Source organism: Bufo gargarizans, chromosome 1 (genome assembly GCF_014858855.1).
Source record: "Bufo gargarizans isolate SCDJY-AF-19 chromosome 1, ASM1485885v1, whole genome shotgun sequence".
Classification (NCBI taxonomy): domain Eukaryota; kingdom Metazoa; phylum Chordata; class Amphibia; order Anura; family Bufonidae; genus Bufo; species Bufo gargarizans.
Window position 1 is genome coordinate 127595002 of NC_058080.1, and position 18217 is coordinate 127613218.

Below are 18217 nucleotides of genomic sequence, written 5' to 3' on the forward strand. Positions count from 1 at the left end.
GTGAACGAAAGCAAACCGAGCAAACATGGCCGCTCTCCATTCGCTTATATGGGACTTCCAAAAAGTAGCCGAGCCTTTTATTTCCAGCAGTCCGAGAGGTGAATGGAGAGGTGGCCGTGCATGTGGGGTGCACTCTCTATTCACTTCTAATAAGAGTTCCAAAAATAGCAGAGTGCGCTCGCTGCACATGCACTGTGTACTCCCATTAATTTTAGTGGCCCTCTTCTAGAGTTCCAGGGGTGGGACTCGCACCTATCTGACATTGGTGGCATATCCTAGAGATATAACATCGATGACACAACCCCCTTCAAAAAAAAATGCAGGCAGCATGTTCTAGAACAGACTGATAAATGGTTTATAGGAGAAGATTCAGCACAACTTTGTATTCATTTAGATTTTTTCTTAGGAGTCCAGTGGGCGGTCCTATCGTGATTGGTTTTCTCTGCACAGTCATACAGGGAATGCCACTGATAGGACTGCCCCCTGGACTACTAAGCACAGAAAGAGCCTAGATTTTAATAATAAATTAAAGTTTTAATGAATCTTTTCCCACAAACTATATATTAATCTGCTCAGCTCCTCCTGCCCTATAACCTGCTGCCTGCAGATTACACTGCATATTCATGGTGACAGGTCCCCTTTAACTTTTTAATTGGTTCCATCTGTTTCTGGGGAAGATGGATGACACCATTACAGCTTCCACAGGAGCTGTCCAGTAGCTATTTGAGACTCCTCTTGATTGTTAAATCTGCATATCCCTCTTGTACTAGATCGCTGCAAAACTAGACAGAGCTAGGATTCTAGAAAAATGAGTTGCAGCCATATATGTAGCAGCTTATTTTCCATTTTCGGGATTGACAGTGCAGGAAGGGCTGCTTTCTCCTGGAAAGCTGTGCCCGAGAGATTCGGCAACTATTCTGGGAGACTGGGAAGTCTCTCCTTTTCCAGGGAACCACCCAGACTTTCCGGGATAGTTGGCTGCTGTGTCTACTAATCAACCAAATGGAAGCACATGGGGCTGCATGTTATTCAGAATGATTTACAAAATGGCTTTATTTTACATTTGTGATGCATTTGAGCCATAAAAATGTTGGTAGGGACGGGCATAGACCATAATCTTCTTTTAACATTCTTTTGGTAATCCATTAATTCAGTTGTCTGCTAAAGGCTCTGTTCACATCTGCACTTATGGGGGAGATTTATCAAACCTGGTGTGAAGGAAAACTGACTTGGCAACCAATCAGATTCCACCTTTCATTTTCTAAATGGGCTCTGAAACCTAAAAGGTGGAATCTGATTGGTTTATAAAAAAAATACTGGAACCCATCAGAGAAACCTAATGGACCCCATTATAGGTCAATAGAATCCCCCAGAATTCTTTGGGATCTGTCTAAAAATGTTTGTCATGCTGTGTATGAAGCTGTAAGGCTAATGTGAAAACAACCTAACAAATGGGCTTTTATATCTCACTATATAGACTTGGCTGAAGTATTGTGTGTGTGGTGTGTGGTTTTTTGTTTTGTTTTTTTTTACATTTAATTTGTCACTTCCTCATTTTCTGGTCTGTGCTCTCAGCCTCTTCTACCGCTCTTCTTTTCGGAAGAAACTACACTCTTCCTCTTCTGTGCCAAACTTTCTAAAGTTTCTAGTTCCGGTAGCAGAAAATAGTGCATCTGAATGTAACAAGGAATGGTAGGTGATCTGTGTGGTTGTTTTATCTAATGGTCCCTTGTGTTGCGATTTCCATCCATAATCCTGTTCATACCGGTTTTGTAAGTTGAAAATCCTTCATTTTTCCGCACCATTACACCACAAGCGGCATGACTATTTGGACTAGGCTTGTTTTATGCTGTTATTTATATTACCTTTTGTGTGTCTTTCAGTGACTTTGAGTGTAAGTCCGTCCACAGTGAAGCGGCGTGCAGCAGTCCAGTGAGGACTCGGCGGCATTCTTGGAGACAGCAGATCTTCCTGCGTGTGGCAACTCCACAGAAGGGATGCGATTCCCCAAACAGATATGAAGGTAAGCAGAGCTTTAGATCTGCTTCTCTTTCCTCCTAAAGGGGTTAGGCCACGATTGATGTAAAAAATGAAAACCAGACGTCATATAGTACAGATCTTCTAACTCGTCGGCACTGTGTAGAGCGGGTGCTCGGCCAGAGGGTCGGTTACCCTGATCTCAAATTGAAGCGAAAGACTGGCACTCCAAAGTTGCTGATAAAGTGAATGTATTGGTCACATATTACATTTGTGACGTGCGTTTCGGCACACGTGGTGCCTTTCTCAAACTGTTACTGTGGCAAAGGCACCACGTGTGCCGAAACGCACGTCACAAATGTAATATGTGACCAATGAATTCACTTCATCAGCAACTTTGGAGTGCCAGTCTTTCGCTTCAAAGTCATATAGTCCATGCCAATACCTTTCTAACAAAGCCAGAACCAGCCCTGTGCCTCACATGGATCCAGAGATTTCCCCATTCACTTCTTCTTTTACTCTGCTAGATTATCTTCAGCCTGGCAGCTCGGGGGGCATGCCCTTTCTGCTGCAGCTCTCTCCCTGTAACTGCCACAGCCTCTAAGGGTCCATTCACACGGGTGCAGGCGAATTCATTCTCTATGGGGCCGGAAGAGATGCGGAGAGCACACTATGTGCTTTCCGCATTTCTGGAGCGTGGCTCCGAACTTCCGGGCTTCAGCCCCGAACTTCTGGGCTGCGGCTCCACACAAAAATAGAACATGTCCTATTCTTGTCCGCAGTTGCAGACAAGAATATGCAGTTCTATGGGGGGTTCCGGCCGGGTGTATTGCGGATCCGCAATGCACTACGGACGTCTGAATGGACCCTAACAGAAGATATGGCTGGTGGCAGTTGAAGATTTAAACTGAGCACGTTCAACTAGCTCAGTGAGATAAGTAAAAAAAATAAGGAAAAGAACAAACAGCAGGTGGCGCTATACCGATAGATTTCAGTGAATAACTCAGTGGCTATACTAAATTTTCAATTGCATACAATTACAAAAGTATTTGGATCCAGGTGTTTTGTGTTTTGAATATGTTTTGTGACACAACCCTTTTAAAGGGAGTCTTTCACCTAAAATGACCATTATACCCCACAAACATCATGATATCCATTACATTCCCCATATTATAATCTTACCTTTCATATTGCTGTCCGTCGCCTATTCTCTCTTAAAAACGCTTTTATTCCATATGCTAATTAGGTTCTGAAGGTGCCCAGGGGGCGGCGTTTGTGCGGCCGATGCCCAGGCTCCACGGCGCTGTTCAAATCAAACCCCTCCCCTTTCAACCCTCTGGCCCGCCCTCGGTTCTTCAGATACCATCCTCCAGTCAATGACAAATCCGGCGCCTGCGCCTGCGCACTCCATTACCCACTAGGGCAGAGGCAGCAGAGCGTTTAATGCGCATGCGCCGGCCCGTACATCCCGATCTAGCCGGCGGAAGTAAACTGCCAAAATATCAGGATGTACGGGCCGGCGCATGCGCATTAAACGCTCTGCTGCCTCTGCCCTAGTGGGTAATGGAGTGCGCAGGCGCAGGCGCCGGATTTGTCATTGACTGGAGGATGGTATCTGAAGAACCGAGGGCGGGCCAGAGGGTTGAAAGGGGAGGGGTTTGATTTGAACAGCGCCGTGGAGCCTGGGCATCGGCCGCACAAACGCCGCCCCCTGGGCACCTTCAGAACCTAATTAGCATATGGAATAAAAGCGTTTTTAAGAGAGAATAGGCGACGGACAGCAATATGAAAGGTAAGATTATAATATGGGGAATGTAATGGATATCATGATGTTTGTGGGGTATAATGGTCATTTTAGGTGAAAGACTCTTTAAGTCAGATATGAGGTACAGTTCATGTACATGTATAATATTCACCCCTTAGGCCTTTTCATGGTTTCTCTTTTCTGCTGTATCATCCCAAAATCCCCACTGACCCCTAGAGTTGGGATGAGCGTCCCACCATTTGGCTAATAATTTGGAGATCTCTGTATCCCAGAACTGCTGGAGGGCCCCTGACTCTGTCATCAAATATGATCTCATTATAGAGTCCTTCACAGCACCAGAAATGACCACAATCTTTCCCCAAATTATTTTATAGACCAGAATGGTCACATGTAATACGATGGAGGTACTGGTGGCTTGTAATGGAGATGCTAGAAGAATTTGTAACTCGCTGCTTTTTGATGAAGCGGGTAGTAATATCTCTGTACACGGTTTATTGGGTTTTATGTGTTCTGTTGAAGGAAATGTGTGACAACATAGCCGGGCTTCCTGTTGTGTAAGGATGCAATACTTGAGATCACTGAAGTACACTGACTTAGCCGATTACTTCAGTATTTATGTAGTCATATAGTAAATCTAGTTAGTGTAGTTTAGATCTAAAATGACCAGGTATTCCATGAAAAATCCACTCTAGAGTTGTACTTGGGGATCCAGAACTGTTATTGACCGTCAGTCTACTGAAGATTTCAGTCCCCCCTATACCTTATGTAGGTGGTCTTGGTACAGATCCCAGATCTGTAGTACGGTGCTCATAGATGGCTATAAGCCCATACTGCACCTTTAAATGCATACATAACCCAAGAGAGAAAAGTGATGGCTTTGCCTTGTGCACGGGTTTCACATTCTTCTTCCAGGGAAAAAGACTGAATGATTATTTTCATGTCCAGATGGTCCAACATAACCCAACCTGTTCAATAATTTTTCTTAAGATGTGCATCAGATATTTGAAATATTTGGTCAGAACTTTAGAAATCTTCTGGCTGATTGTCCTTTTGATGTTTGACCAGCCTTGGGGCATGTTAAAAGGGACCCTTCAATCAAATCTTTTTACAGCCAAGATTTTTTTTCTAATGACCTATCCTCTGGTTTGATCAGCAGTTTGAGAAGGCAGCTGTGCTCCTATGAGCGCTGTGGCCTTCTCTCTGCTTATCCTAGGCCGAGTGACATCATGTTCATTGATCACGTGGCCCAGGAGCAGGTCAGCCCCATCCAAGTGAATGAGGCTGAGCTCCAGTACCAAGCCCAGCCATTATACAATGTACGGCTCTGTGCTTGGTGAGCTGAGAGAAGGTGCGCCCCTGCCTTCTCAAAACAGTTGATTGGCGGGGGTCCCGGGTGTCGGACCCCCAGTGATCAGACACTGATGGCCTATCCAGAGAATAGATGAGTAAAAAAAATCTCAGAAAACCCATATAGGTAATTTTAGAGGCCGCTCCATGTATGCTAGTTCCTGTCCAGAGTCTTGAGCTTCCCCTCTATCTAGAGTGGTCAATTGAGCAGTTTCACTTAAAGGGGTTTTCCGGGATTAGAAAAAAAACACATCACAGAGCAGGGGGATTTATAAGGGCTATTTCAGATGAGAATGTCCTGTTCAGAAATCCTTCTCCGTGTGTAAGCGTGATTCCCCACTATGGACACTGCTTGTTTAGCAGGAGAGCACAGCATTCTAATGATTTATAATGCTGTGTGTCTCTGCATAACCTTACTGATATAGAATTATGCTACAGCATTATGTCACTATAATTCTGTAGATACAGGTAATGCAGAGACACACAGCATTATATATCATTATAATGCTGTTCATTCCTGCTAAACAAGCATTATCCATAACTGAGAATCATACTCTTGCACGGAGCATGATTTCCGCACAGGACACGCTCATCTGAAAGAGCTCTAAGATAAAGGGGGGGGGGGGGGGGACCTTGCTGACCTTTTTTAATATCCCACTGATCCAGCGTCATGACACTGGTTAATGTTACCCAAGATCTGCCGTGGTCATGTGGTCTTTATCGTCCAGTGAATCACCGACCTCGGCAGTCACGTATAGTTCTTACACATGTAACTGCTAAAGCTAGTGATTGGCTGCAGCGCTCCCGTGAATATGACCACTGCAGGCCCAATAGGTACCGGAATGATGTTGACTGGTCGCCACACTGGATAGGTGGGATATTTAAAAGGTAAGTTGTGTTTTGTTTTTCTTTATGCCCCCTGCTTTGTAACTATTTATTTTTTTGCAATTTTTCAAAAACCCTTTAACATTCTATGTAAAAGTTCAGGGAGAAGTTGAGCACCGGCTTCCCTTGTGTGTGGTCAGATCCTGGCCTGATGAAGGGCTACCATTTAGCCTGAAACGTTGCCATAATTGTACATTGTGCATCATTACTTCACTAATTGTCACATCAACCCATTGGAGTGCTGTCTATATGTATAAATACTACAGGGAGAGGTGGTGAGGCAGTTAGAGCATCGCACCACCTCTATGCTATCCCAGTAGGCTTATTAAGTAGAAACCAGCAGAGCTGTCATACGGTCAGTCATTCCAATCTGCCACCTACTATACTAAGGAGGATTACCTGCCATATAAACCTTTCCCAGGCATTACCTTCCTCTCCCATTGAGAACTTTAATCTCGCTCTCGGGGAAGGTTGTTTTTGTATTTCATTCTGAACTTTTTTTTTTTCCTAGTAGAATTTTTGGCTCTTTTGATTATCCCGGATATCTCTTTTTAATGAAAATGTTCTTTTTAAGTGTAAATAAGCGGGCTGTGGGAATAGCAACCGAGCTGTGATTTACTCTCCCAGTAATTGAATCTGCATTGCTGATAACGTGTCAGTAATGTGATTATTCTCCCAGCGGAACATTTCTGCCAAGGCGACACTTTTTTTTTTTTTTTTTTTTTTTTTTGCGCAATAAGTTATTTTGCTGAAGTTGTACTTATTCTAAAGATAAAATATTTGAAAGCTTCAAGTGTGTGGAAAATGAAGTAACGTTCCTATGCCTCCCAGGCACCTGCTTAATTTATATGAACAGTAATTGCAGTCATGCATTAGGTGGGCTGCATGCGGTGAGACATTTGAAGGAAAGCAGAGCTTCTTTAAAAAATGAAGTCTGAACCTAAATGCTTATTTTACATTTCTTTTTTGTTTTCTGTGTGACAACTTGAGCAGCCATCGGCCGCCAGTTTCCATCTTTTGTATGACCTGGTTAAGGCTAACTTTCACTTTAGCGGCAGCCTTCTCCGGCAGTCTGTTCCGGGGGCTCTCGCAGGCAATGATGTACATAGAAGAGAAAGGCAGAAATGGAGCTCCAGTATGTTGCCTGGTTTTGACGCTCAGGACAGGACTTGTTGCTTGCATTTGCCTTTAATAAATGTTCTGGAGCATCTATACTTATGACTGTATTTGGCCCTTCCTCTGTTATTCCTTTTAGTACTTATGAATGAATTGCCTGAAGAGTGCTATAAAGTTCTAGCTGGGTGTTAGTTGGGGTTGTGTCCCTTCAGTCTGACACTGTCAACACTGATTGGATAGTGTCAACTCTGCAATGCCCCCCCAAACTGGTAATACCCAGATGGACCTTAATTCATAACTTCTAGCAGGAATAAAAGAGGAATGACACAACATAGTCATAAGAATAGATGCTCCAGAAATGTTACTACATGGGTAATAGTAGTTACTAAAAAACACATGTCAGAGGAGGTTACAGGTCCACTTTAAATAAGTGTTTATGAGCTGTCAGGAAAGCGGAGATAAGGGCTACAATTTGAGCCTTCAGAGCAGCTCCCTGTTGGATTTCGGTGGGCACGGACCATTCTTTCTGCTTGAGCAGTGAAACTTGAAGGCTATAGCGATTTAAAAAAAAAAAAACTTTTTTTTTCCAATAGGAAAACTTTTAGCCCATAAAAGTAGAATACGGTGGGAAAAAGAAATGCCCTCCAGGGTGTCCACGGCCTTTAATGTCTATACAGTATTGATCGTTACTACTTTTCTATCTGAATTGCTTGAAATGTCCCCAAACACCCACTGCTTAGCGTAGTAGTCACATTGGCTCACACTGTTTTTACAATCCATTTTGTGTTCCTAGGGGGGAGGGGGGCCAGGAACAAGTGCTCAATTTTTTTACAGCACACCTGGAGAAGAAGTTAAGCATGGTGTCACATTCCTTCACATAAGGCCTAACACGCACAGCAGTGTTTTGGTCAGTGGCTTCCATCAGGGATTGTGAAACAGGAGTGAAGCCTACACAACGAGAAAAGTTATAATCGAATTGTTTGCACCTTGGACCTGCACCTGGTTTTTGCTCACAATCATTGACCAAACTGACATGATGGATCCGCCACAGCAAGAGGCACTCCTGGTGGCTGCTGTCCGCTCCAACTACTATATGAGGCGCAGCATACCCTAAAAGAGTGTGTGAACATGTCAGTTTTGGCCGAGCATTGCTCTTGCTTTGAGAGAAGAACTTAAGGGCGCTGCCACATGCAACGGCTCTGCTGCATTTTTGGTGCAGCAAAAAAGCACACCCAAATCAAAAATCAGCACAACAGCAATGTGTTTCAGTACCCTTATGTTCAGCCCAAGCAGAGCTCAAGAAACTGGATCTCCTCTACTTAGCCTGGTCTTGTTTGAAGGTTGACAGTATAAGCTTTAAAACAAGACCAGAACCACAGGATCTCCTCTACTTTGGAGATATCCCTCCCAATCTGATTTCTAATAGTTATGAAACCTGACATTTCTAATAACAGCTGAAAAAAGTTTTCAGCTGTTTTCACACCCAACTGGAGTAATAACAGCTGTTATTCTGGCCTTGTTTTAAAGCTTAGGTTGTCAACTTTTAAACAAGATCAGACCCATATCTTTAGCTGCTATCCAGGCCAAGGTATGAAGCATTAAAGCAGCCCCCCCTTCAGCTGGCTGTGATCTCAGCCAGCCTGGAGGAGGAGGGGGGAAGTGGGGGAGTTGACATGCATTTTAAAATTTGCTGTTTTCACCTTTAAAACTATTTATTTAATATATATTCTATGAACCCCAAAATGGTTCATAAAAAAACAAAACAAGACCAACTCATCCCGCAAAATTCAGATCTTGTACAGCTATTTTGAAGAATATAAAAAAGTTATGACCGCTGGAACACAGGTTGAAAAAATATTACGGGTCTTTTTAAGGCTAAAATTACTTGTCAGCTAAGGGTTAACTTCAGTCAGCCTAGATTTAGGCCCCTTGTAGACAAGAGTATTCCGCGTGGGCGCAATGCGTGATGCGAATGCATTGTGCCCGCACGGAATTCGGACCCATTCATTTCAATGGGGCAGTGTACATGAGCGTTGGTATTCACACATCACTTGTGTGTTGCGTGAAAATCGCTGCATGTTCTATATTCTGCAATTTTCACGCAACGCTGGCCCCATAGAAGTGAATGGGGCTGCGTGAAAATCGCATCCGCAAGCAAGTGCGGATGCAATGCGTTTTTTTAATGGATGTTTGCTAAGAGATGTTTGTATGCCTTCATTATTTTTTTTTTTTTTTTTTTTTTTTTTTTTTTTTTTTTTTTTTTTTTTATCATGCGCGTGCAAAACTCAGTAAATCACATTGCACCCGCACAATAAAAACTGAACGCGATCGCATACTAAACTGAATGTTCTTGCTTGCAAAATAGTGCATTTTTCCCTGAATGCATTCGCAACGCATCCGGACTTAATCTTCTCGCGCTCGTCTGCAAGGGGCCTTATATTAAACATTACATTTAAAATATACAATTTTAAAAAGGTGAAATTTTCGGTAGTGGTTTTTCCGATTTTAATGTGACTGAGGGGTTAAGTACTTCAGAGGCAGCCAGTTTACTGTGTCTTCACAGGGCTGTGGAAACACTGCTTTTCGTTAATTTTATGTAATGCTATAAGGAAAACGCTCTTAATTTCCCCTTGTTTGTGACATGGCACCTGCTGAGGTTAATGGGCATCCTTTTGTATACTGTATATAGATAACACATTTGGTATTGACCCCAATAGAGGAAATTTACAAGACAATCCCTCCCATGTGACAGTCGTATGGTAACCGTTCAGTGCCTGTGATAAGGTGACGGTTTTTCCTACTATGTATAAATGTGATTTGTGTTTCCTCCTTCCATATACACAACAAAAATCGAACTTCTGCATGATGATCTGAACAGATTTTCTGGCTTGGGGTAAGTGCATACATAGGTTTTCATGGTGGTTTTTAATGCAGTTTTCTGGCTTTGGCTCAAAGAACTGCCACATCTGTGAACCCACCCATAAAGGGACCTCCACTGATCCGTTGAATGAAGTGGACAAAGCACTGGTTTAAACATCCACCTCTGTTATTTCCTTCACAGCCAGGTGGTCAGGGGTGCCGCTCTTCAGGGAACACCCAGAAATGGACCCAGTGCTGAAACGTTGCTGTGGCTCTTTCATTCTCAGAATTGATGAAAGTCCAAGGAGTCATACCCCCCACTGGTCCTAGTGATGACCTATCCAGGGACGGATTTGCCAAACACCTTACAAGGAAATTTCCTGGTGGGCTGCACAAGCCCTCCTCTCAACTGGAGGAGGAGGATGGAAAATGGCAGCTATTGATGTCCACATAGGTGTGACAGCTTTTGGGGAAATATATTGTGGTATATGGTTTTGCTGGTACGGTATATTTGCACTATGATACTGCTGACCCCGCCTACTTGTGTTGCCCCACCTTCTGTCAATTTAGACCTGCCTACAACATGGGGCCACTTTATTATTATTTTTTCAGGGCCACTTTAAGTTCCGAGTCCACCTGTGGGCGTATCCTAGAGATATAGCATCACTTTACAAGATAGGAATACCCTTTAAGGATTAAGGTATGGGTAGGGGTTGTGCAAGAATTGGGGGGGGGGGGGGGGGTTGGTTGGTAAACCTTTCAATTTGGCTGGACCTGTAAAGGGAGGATTACTTGCCTGCCTCCCAGTACTGGCTACCCACACCTTCTCCTTCCGGCCTTCGATGCTTCGTTGGGGTGACCGGATCCCCTTGCGTCCTGTGACTATTTGTTATGATATAAGGGATGATGGTCACCGGCGCGATCAGTGATTTGGCTGAAAGCGGTATCAAATCAGATGTTTTCAGAGAGGAAGCCCAGCAGAGCATCACAGGCCAAGAGGAGCGGGGAGCCAGCCCCAGGAAGCAGGCAAGTAATAAATAAGCTTCTCAGGTTTGCCTAAGTGGGGTGATTTTTCCAAAACCCTTCCCCATTCTTGCACACCCCCTTTAAGAATTAGTATGACGACTGGTAGCTGCAGCACATAATTATTATTAGTTAAAGGGAGTATTTCTAATTATCTCAAATATTCTCTGTTGAATACAATTTTATTTGTCCTTACTTCTATCGTAAACACCTTCAAAACGAAAATGTACCTTTAATAATAATAAAATCTGACGTGAGAGGTTGTGAGCGGGTCCTTGTGCTGTAAACTCGCCAGTCGCTAGAATATAGGATTCTTTCCTGGAACAGGGTTGAAGTCCTACTAGCCCCACCACAGTTGAGGGTTGGTATGTCACCACGTGTTGCAGTACTTACTTTACATAATGGGTCCAGAGTTCGGCTTTTGACTCTGTCCCTAAAGACTATTTTCCCAAATGCCAGGGGATCATGCAGGTCTTCTCCATTTGGAGTCAAATTTATCAAAGGCTTTATGATAAGTTTATGGCATGTAAAAGTCACAAACAATGGCCTACACCACATTTGCATTATAATTGACGATTCATTGCACCTCTGGGTGGGGTTTAGCAGGAGGGGAACAGTATTTCTCTCAGATTTACTAATACTTGTATATAGTCCAGAGGACTGTGAGCTTTACAAGTTGTCCACAGTCATATACTTTAGTGACCTCAAAGAGGACCTGTAACCTCTCCTGGCATGTTTGTTTTAGTAACTACTTACAGTCCCTTATAATAATTTTGGAGCATCTATTCTTATGGCTCTCTATAGTGTGGAGATATGGATGGTGTAGAAAGGACAAAAGAAGAAAGGCCCTTCACACCCGTGAAGAAAAGTTTGAAACACGTATCAGGCGCCAAATCACTCAGTCAATAGTCGTGATATAAATGCAGATGGATTCTTATTAGTATATAAGATGTAGATAAGACCTTCACCGGGGTCTGTGTGATGTTAGAGGTCATAACATAGTGATAATAATAAAATTAAGGGTAAGAATAAAATCAAGGATAAGAATAAAATCAAATCCACTCACTTCACGGGGGGGGGGGGCAGTCACCAGGATAAACACAATACACCTGGGACTATTTTTCCCCCCCAGCCAGGATCGTATGTAGAGAGGTAAATAATTGAACGCCGCCTACACATGTGGCTTCTGGTCAATCATTTTATTAATACAAGGCTCAACGCGTTTCGAGGGTCTGAGGCCCTCTTCTTCAGGAGAAATAAATACATTAATTTAGTTTTAACAGAAAAAATATATATATATGAACAGATATAAAATGAAATAAAATATATAGAAAAACATTTTTTATATATAGAAATATTTTATGGGTGTATGTATGTGTAACGCTGTGTATACGCATACTTCAATGCATACACACATAGTCACACAATCGCACCCACAGAAAAGGGGGATTTTATCTCAGATTTTTCATTGGGTGCATGGATCATAGAACATAGAAATATGTATGTATTATAGATCAGGTCTATTCAGAGTTTGAGTGAATATACCCAACAAAGAAGGAATGAATGGGACCTTGAAAAAAATTTTGCAATATGATGTAATGTAATAAAATAATGAACAATAATATCAATATAAAAATATATTCGTATATAGAGTATAAAATAATGGACACATGTTAGCTGTCCAACCAAGAGACACATATACACATATAAAAAATCTACATAGAGAAAACCTAAAAAGAAGAAGAAGACATATATGTCCATAGCAATGAGTCCAAAAAGAATTAAGTTGATCCATACCTTCAGGAGTGCTTTGGTGGATTCCAAGACCAGTCAGGAGTCATTAGGATGAGTTGTTCTAGTGAGGTATTTATAGTTTGCACGTGTAGTCTATAGAACCTCCCACTTCCTGTCTGCATGGATCAAATCAAGTCTCCCTCCAGAGTTATCTAATTCATATGTTTCATATATTCCCTAATGTCTCCTGCTACAAGCGCATAGTGGTCCCTAGTCTTATTGTTTTAAATGTAGAAGACATTACCTTAGAAGACGAACTAAGTATTCCTAATCGCGATGCGTTCCACTGTGGAACGCACCGCCATTTACTTCCGGTTGTTTGATGATAATATAGGGAATCGGTTTGAAAGATTAGTGTATGAATGAAAATCTTATTATGGGTAGTAGACAGGGAAAGGGGAAGGGGTAAAGATGGGTCCCCTCTGGTTTGATTTTTTGGCTTAACATTTTACCCACGGTTGGTGCATCGGTAACATCTATGTTAGCGATGCGTTCCACTGTGGAACGCACCGCCATCTTCTTCCGGTTTCCAGGCAGGGTAAGGGGAAGAGGGGCCGGCGTCTGATTGGTGGGTGGATAAACACGCAATGCGTGTCACCTTGGGACGCAAACCCCTTCTTAAATATCTGTATAGTACAGAAGTCCTTTTTAATATAGTGGAATCTAACTTAATTAGGTGAAAATGGGAAAAAAAAGGGGATCAAAAAGATACCCAGATGAACATTAAATATGGAAATTATGGTCTTACTATGAAGGAGTATTGTGAATCAAAGATGAATTTAAATTAAGTTATAATTACTTTGGGAAGGGGGGGGGGTCAACTAATGTCATCTATCTTCTACGTTGTCCTTGCAACCTTTTCTATGTAGGACGTACCATCCAATCAGCACGCGAAAGGATGAACGAACATAGGTCGAACATTACAAGAAAGATTACAACCCATAGTGTATCCAGGCATTTTGCGATGTTCCATGAGGGAGACCCATCCGGTCTAACAGTCACATTACTAGAAAAGGACATGAAGTCCTACCAGTCTCTATGTCGCAGGGAGATGTATTGGATTTTCTGCCTCAACACTTTAATACCATTCGGTTTAAATGAATCCCTGGAGTATGCGAACTATTAAAAACTACTTCTGAAACATAATAAATATTTTTTATTCCATATTCTTTTACGGTATATATAGTTTATACATCTGTGGCTCATCCATAGATACATTGCACATATGAATGTATTATCTATTAATGTGTCTATACACATGTTCACCAGCACCATTGCCGTCCAATTTCTCCATTCTTTCCCCCCCCCCCTTCCCAAAGTAATTATAACTTAATTTAAATTCATCTTTGATTCACAATACTCCTTCATAGTAAGACCATAATTTCCATATTTAATGTTCATCTGGGTATCTTTTTGATCCCCTTTTTTTTCCCATTTTCACCTAATTAAGTTAGATTCCACTATATTAAAAAGGACTTCTGTACTATACAGATATTTAAGAAGGGGTTTGCGTCCCAAGGTGACACGCATTGCGTGTTTATCCACCCACCAATCAGACGCCGGCCCCTCTTCCCCTTACCCTGCCTGGAAACCGGAAGAAGATGGCGGTGCGTTCCACAGTGGAACGCATCGCTAACATAGATGTTACCGATGCACCAACCGTGGGTAAAATGTTAAGCCAAAAAATCAAACCAGAGGGGACCCATCTTTCCCCCTTCCCCTTTCCCTGTCTACTACCCATAATAAGATTTTCATTCATACACTAATCTTTCAAACCGATTCCCTATATTATCATCAAACAACCGGAAGTAAATGGCGGTGCGTTCCACAGTGGAACGCATCGCGATTAGGAATACTTAGTTCGTCTTCTAAGGTAATGTCTTCTACATTTAAAACAATAAGACTAGGGACCACTATGCGCTTGTAGCAGGAGACATTAGGGAATATATGAAACATATGAATTAGATAACTCTGGAGGGAGACTTGATTTGATCCATGCAGACAGGAAGTGGGAGGTTCTATAGACTACACGTGCAAACTATAAATACCTCACTAGAACAACTCATCCTAATGACTCCTGACTGGTCTTGGAATCCACCAAAGCACTCCTGAAGGTATGGATCAACTTAATTCTTTTTGGACTCATTGCTATGGACATATATGTCTTCTTCTTCTTTTTAGGTTTTCTCTATGTAGATTTTTTATATGTGTATATGTGTCTCTTGGTTGGACAGCTAACATGTGTCCATTATTTTATACTCTATATACGAATATATTTTTATATTGATATTATTGTTCATTATTTTATTACATTACATCATATTGCAAAATTTTTTTCAAGGTCCCATTCATTCCTTCTTTGTTGGGTATATTCACTCATAAACTCTGAATAGACCTGATCTATAATACATACATATTTCTATGTTCTATGATCCATGCACCCAATGAAAAATCTGAGATAAAATCCCCCTTTTCTGTGGGTGCGATTGTGTGACTATGTGTGTATGCATTGAAGTATGCGTATACACAGCGTTACACATACATACACCCATAAAATATTTCTATATATAAAAAATGTTTTTCTATATATTTTATTTCATTTTATATCTGTTCATATATATATATTTTTTCTGTTAAAACTAAATTAATGTATTTATTTCTCCTGAAGAAGAGGGCCTCAGACCCTCGAAACGCGTTGAGCCTTGTATTAATAAAATGATTGACCAGAAGCCACATGTGTAGGCGGCGTTCAATTATTTACCTCTCTACATACGATCCTGGCTGGGGGGGAAAAATAGTCCCAGGTGTATTGTGTTTATCCTGGTGACTGCCCCCCCCCCGTGAAGTGAGTGGATTTGATTTTATTCTTATCCTTGATTTTATTCTTACCCTTAATTTTATTATTATCACTATTTTATGACCTCTAACATCACACAGACCCCGGTGAAGGTCTTATCTACATCTTATATACTAATAAGAATCCATCTGCATTTATATCACGACTATTGACTGAGTGATTTGGCGCCTGATACGTGTTTCAAACTTTTCTTCACGGGTGTGAAGGGCCTTTCTTCTTTTGTCCTTTCTACGCCATCCATATCTCTTCATAAGTGGACAAGGGCAATCCTTGATCCACTGAAACACTTGAGCTGCCTATCTTGTTCCATAACTTCAGATGAGCATAACTCCTATATTGTTCTGTATAGAACCCTCCTCCGCCCCCTGGCGCCTCTAATAGCCTCTACTCTAGGTACTACTTTTTTTGCGACTCCTGGTGCACGGTTAGACCGGGTAGTTCAAATTGTACCATAATCCTCTTTTTGTATCTCCACATTCTGCCTCTCTATAGTGTACCATTCCACTAGAAGTTCTGAATGAATTACTATCAGTTTGTAGTGGAGCTCCAGTTGGGTTGTGTCGCTGCACAGTCTTACACTGGTGGCACTGATTGGATTGTGTCTGTGGACACACCCCAATCTGGTAACACTCAGCTGGACTATCATTGCAAACTGCTGGGAATAATAAAGGAATGCCACATCATAGAGGCATAAGAATAGATGCTCCAGAATTGTTATGACATGGGGCTGCAAGTAGATACTACAACGGACGTGTCAGGAGAAGTTACAGGTCTTCTTTAACACAGACTTGGTTATAACGTCCTCTCCTCTTCTGGAAAGGCTTTCCAGTTTTTTTTTTCATGGAAATTCAGCAGCCTTTCTTTGAAATCCACTGCATTCAACCATTGCATTGCAAAGATGTGAAGCTACAGGTAGAACCCGCAGCATAACTTGACCAGCTCTAGAATGAAGCCCGCGTGGCAGATCTGTTTACGCTGCATTTTTGTTTCCACAGTTTGTGGATAAGATTTCCGAAATCTCATCCATTTCACTGCTATGTGTACAGTCGTGGCCAAAAGTTTTGAGAATTGCACAAATATTAGTTTTCACAAAGTTTGCTGCTAAACTGCTTTTAGATCTTTGTTTCAGTTGTTTCTGTGATGTAGTGAAATATAATTACACGCACTTCATACGTTTCAAAGGCTTTTATCAACAATTACATGACATTTATGCAAAGAGTCAGTATTTGCAGTGTTGGCCCTTCTTTTTCAGGACTTCTGCAATTCGACTGGGCATGCTCTCAATCAACTTCTGGGCCAATTCCTGACTGATAGCAACCCATTCTTTCATAATCATAAGTGGGGTTTTTATTTGTCCACCCGCCTCTTGAGGATTGACCACAAGTTCTCAATGGGATTAAGATCTGGGGAGTTTCCAGGCCATGGACCCAAAATGTCAACGTTTTGGTCCCCGAGCCACTTAGTTATCACTTTTGCCTTATGGCACGGTGCTCCATCGTGCTGGAAAATGCATTGTTCTTCACCAAACTGTTGTTGGATTGTTGGAAGAAGTTGCTGTTGGAGGGTGTTTTTGGTACCATTTTATTTTTATTTTTTTCATGGCTGTGTTTTTGGGCAAAATTGTGAGTGAGTCCACTCCCTTGGATGAGAAGCAACCCCACACATGAATGGTCTCAGGATGCGTTACTGTTGGCATGACACAGGACTGATGGTAGCGCTCACCTTTTTCTTCTCCGGACAAGCCTTTTTCCTGATGCCCCAAACAATCGGAAAGAGGCTTTTTTGGAGAATATGACTTTGCCCTAGTCCTCAGCAGTCCATTCACCATATTTTCTGCAGAAGATCAATCTGTCCCTGATGGGGTTTTTTTTGGAGAGAAGTGGCTTTTTTGCTGCCCTTCTTGACACCAGGCCATCTTCTAAAAGTCTTCGCCTCACTGTGCGTGCAGATGCACTCACACCTGCCTGCTGCCATTCCTGAGCAAGCTCTGCACTGGTGGCACTCCGATCCTGGTGCTTGCTGGACTTTCTTGGATGCCCTAAAGCCTTCTTAACAAGAATTGAACCTCTTTCCTTGAAGTTCTTGATGATCCTATAAATTGTTGATTGAGGTGCAATCTTAGTAGCCACAATATTCTTGCCTGTGAAGCCATTTTTATGCAACACAATGATGGCTGCACGCGTTTCTTTGCGGGTCACCATGGTTAACAAGGGAAGAACAATGATTTTAAGCATCACCCTCCTTTTAACTGGTCAAGTCTGCCATTTTAACCCAATCAGCCTGACCTAATGATCTCCAGCCTTGTGCTCCTCAACATTCTTACCTGAGTTAACAAGACGATTACTGAAATGATCTCAGCAGGTCCTTTAATGACAGCAATGAAATGCAGTGGAAAGTTTTTTTGGGGATTAAGTTAATTTTCATGGCAAAGAAGGACTATGCAATTCATCTGATCACTCTTCATAACATTCTGAAGTATATGCAAATTGCTATTATAAAAACTTAAGCAGCAACTTTTCCAATATTTGTAATTCTTTTTTTTTTTTTTTTTATCAAACTTTTTCTTTATTAATTTTCTCAAAAATCAACACAAT

At 41.9% G+C, this 18217-nt stretch overlaps 1 protein-coding gene across 9 annotated transcripts in view; it reads left to right on the forward strand.

The window, feature by feature from the left end:
• Positions 1-18217, forward strand: part of TBC1D1 (TBC1 domain family member 1) — a 226342-nt gene that overhangs the window by 134939 nt on the left and 73186 nt on the right. For 6 of the 9 annotated variants that reach the window (XM_044298071.1, XM_044298105.1, XM_044298087.1 and 3 more), the window contains 2 exons: positions 1576-1692; positions 1884-2023. In XM_044298071.1, coding sequence (XP_044154006.1) covers positions 1576-1692; positions 1884-2023 — 257 coding nt within the window. The remainder of the gene's footprint in view (positions 1-1575; positions 1693-1883; positions 2024-18217) is intronic. The other 3 variants (XM_044298096.1, XM_044298114.1, XM_044298140.1) reach the window with 1 other exon arrangement.